We start from the raw sequence: 2,709 nt of genomic DNA, 5'->3' as shown, positions 1-2,709 counted from the left end.
AATCACCAAGTTCAAATCGAGACAAGAGCAACGAAAAGTAAAGTGTCTTGCTCAAGGATATAACACACCGCCTTGAATCGAACTCATGACCTTACGATCTTAAGTCGAATACCCTAACCACTAAACTACGTGCTACCTAGCCACTAATCCACGTGCCTCCAAGCCACTAAGGTATGCGCATTCTCATACACACACACATACAAACAGGTGGCGAGCTGGCAGAAAAGTTAGCACGCCGGACGAAATGCTTAGCGGTATTTCGTCTGTGCTACGTTCTGAGTTCAAATTCCGCCGAGGTCGACTTTGCCTTTCATCCTTTCGGGGTCGATTAAATAAGTACCAGTTACGCACTGGGGTCGGTATTATCGACTTAATCCGTGTGTCTGTCCTTGTTTGTCCCCTCTGTGTGTAGCCCCTTGTGGGTAGTAAAGAAATAACACACATACAAACATACGTTAGTGTGTGTATGTGTGTGTGTGTTTGCGTGCATGTGTGTATGTGTGTGCGTGCGCGCGCCTATCTAGGTATGTAGAGATACAGGTAGATCGTGTTTTTTGTTGAAGACTTGCACAATTTCTTTTTAATTTAGGACACATTTTATCTTTCATCTTTTCGGGGCCGATAAAATAAATACCAGTCAAGTACTGGGTCGATGTAACTAACTTTCCCATCCTCTTCAAAATGCTGGCCCTGTGCTATAATATGAAACCAATCTTGATCACATTTTATTTCCTATTGATTTTCTCCCTCTTTTTCTTCAGGTTATGGCCATATCGCACCAAAAACAGTTTATGGACGTCTAGCTACGATTGCGTATGCGGTGTTCGGTATACCTCTAACGCTATTATGTCTCGCGAATTTGGGTAATCTGCTTGCCAGTTGCTTCCGCGTGTTCTACTACCAAGTGCTCTGCTGTCAATGGTGCAAAAAGAAAAAAACAAAAAATAAAACACCAGCAATTCGATCCGAAATGGCTCCTACTTACGTACAGTCAGGAAACTTAAATATGGAAAACAGTGAATCAGTTAACAGCACCTTTATAGATGGCAGTAACGTAACTCCGAGAGACACAGTGGTTTATTCCATTGATGAAATTCCCGAAAACGAAACCAGAAATATACCAGTGGTTGTGACTCTTTTAATAATGACTGGTTACATATTCTGTGGTACTTTATTATTTACAATGTGGGAGAAAGATTGGAATTACGTGGAAGGTTCTTACTTTTGTTTCATAACTCTCAGTACCATAGGTTTTGGTGATTTCGTGCCAGGCTCAAGTCTAGATTCATGGCACAACCAAAGTAAGCAGATAATCTGCTCAGTTTATTTACTTTTTGGACTGGCTCTAGTTGCTATGTGTTTCGAACTGATGCAGAATCAAGTTCGTGAAACTTTCACAAGACTTGGGAGAAGGCTGGGCATTATAAAATCAAAGAGATAAATGAGAGAATAATGAAATAAGAGAATAAGTGTTCGATATATTCAGATTATTCTCATTTCAGCTTAAGATCTCGCAACTTCCACATAAAGTGTTATATTTTGAAATTCTTATAACTACATCAATTGGTATGGTGGCGGTGAATGATGATATAAATTGCATGAATACAATAAATTTGGGAAAAAAGTATGTTATGAATAGTAAATATTTATATTTTACAAAATGCATACATTTATGAATCTAATCAGATTTTATATAAAATCAAAGTCGTTTTCTCATTTTACATGTTCTGCTCGAGAAGAATTCAAGACCGATTGCTTTTTTAAAATTTTTAATGAAACTTTGCAAATTTATTGGAATTATTTGTGGTGTGTACCACAATACATTACATCATTGGAACACACCATGAAAAGTACGACATCGTGGAATATATTTATGGTAGGCTAGCCTGTTGGATGTCATATCTTCCTCTTACCCTCCCTCTACAAGTAGCTAACGAAATACTCGTAAAAAAAATGCTCCTGTTGCATACTACTGGGAGCTTCAAGTTCCTGCTGAACTTGTTTAAAATAGGTGAATACGTCAGCGAAATTTAAGTGTCATAGCTGGAGATACTTCACAATGCCAGTGTCAAGATACAATTCGTTGACCCACATACGCATACACATTCGGCTATTATCCAGTCATTATAACGCCATATCTATCAACATGTTCAGTTACGATTGTCTCTGAGTGAAAATGAAAAGAATAATAAGAAAATACTTATCAGTGATATCAATATCAATAATAATGATAGCTTACGAAAACAGTAATAATTTAAAATGAAGTTAATAGTTTGATTTTCATTTTTTTTTTTTCGATTATATTTATTTCAGTTACAATAGAGAACAACGGCGAGCTATAATATGCGTGTTGATTATATTTACTAACTAATAAGAAAAATATCGATCTCTTCAAAACGTTTTAGACACAATAATGGTTACAACACACACACACACACACACACACACACACACACACACACATATATATATATATATATATATATATATATATATATATATATATATATATATATAAATTTTTAAATAAAATAAAATTTACTGCAAAAAATTTCGGATTCCATAACAGATAAGTAGATTATTTATAAAAATTGAATATGTTACTTACTTCATATATTATCAGATACAGAAATAACAATTTAACTAATCGTATAAAAACTTTGTTTTCAAATATTAATAGAATTTTTACCTCATGATCAGGGAGATAAA

At 35.1% G+C, this 2,709-nt stretch overlaps 1 protein-coding gene across 3 annotated transcripts in view; it reads left to right on the top strand.

Moving 5' to 3' along the window:
• Positions 1-1,749, top strand: part of LOC106884320 (potassium channel subfamily K member 18) — a 197,386-nt gene extending 195,637 nt beyond the window's left edge. For 2 of the 3 annotated variants that reach the window (XM_014935644.3, XM_052971312.2), the window contains one exon: positions 762-1,749. In XM_014935644.3, coding sequence (XP_014791130.1) covers positions 762-1,441 — 680 coding nt within the window. In that variant the 3' untranslated portion in view covers positions 1,442-1,749. The remainder of the gene's footprint in view (positions 1-761) is intronic. The other variant, XM_052971308.2, reaches the window with a different exon arrangement.
• The last annotated feature ends 960 nt before the right edge of the window (positions 1,750-2,709 follow it).

Source organism: Octopus bimaculoides, chromosome 1 (genome assembly GCF_046866305.1).
Source record: "Octopus bimaculoides isolate indiv1 chromosome 1, ASM4686630v1, whole genome shotgun sequence".
In the NCBI taxonomy this organism is placed as follows: Eukaryota; Metazoa; Mollusca; class Cephalopoda; order Octopoda; family Octopodidae; genus Octopus; species Octopus bimaculoides.
The sequence above is the reverse complement of the archived record's forward strand: the minus strand, read 5'-3'. Positions and strand labels throughout refer to the sequence as shown.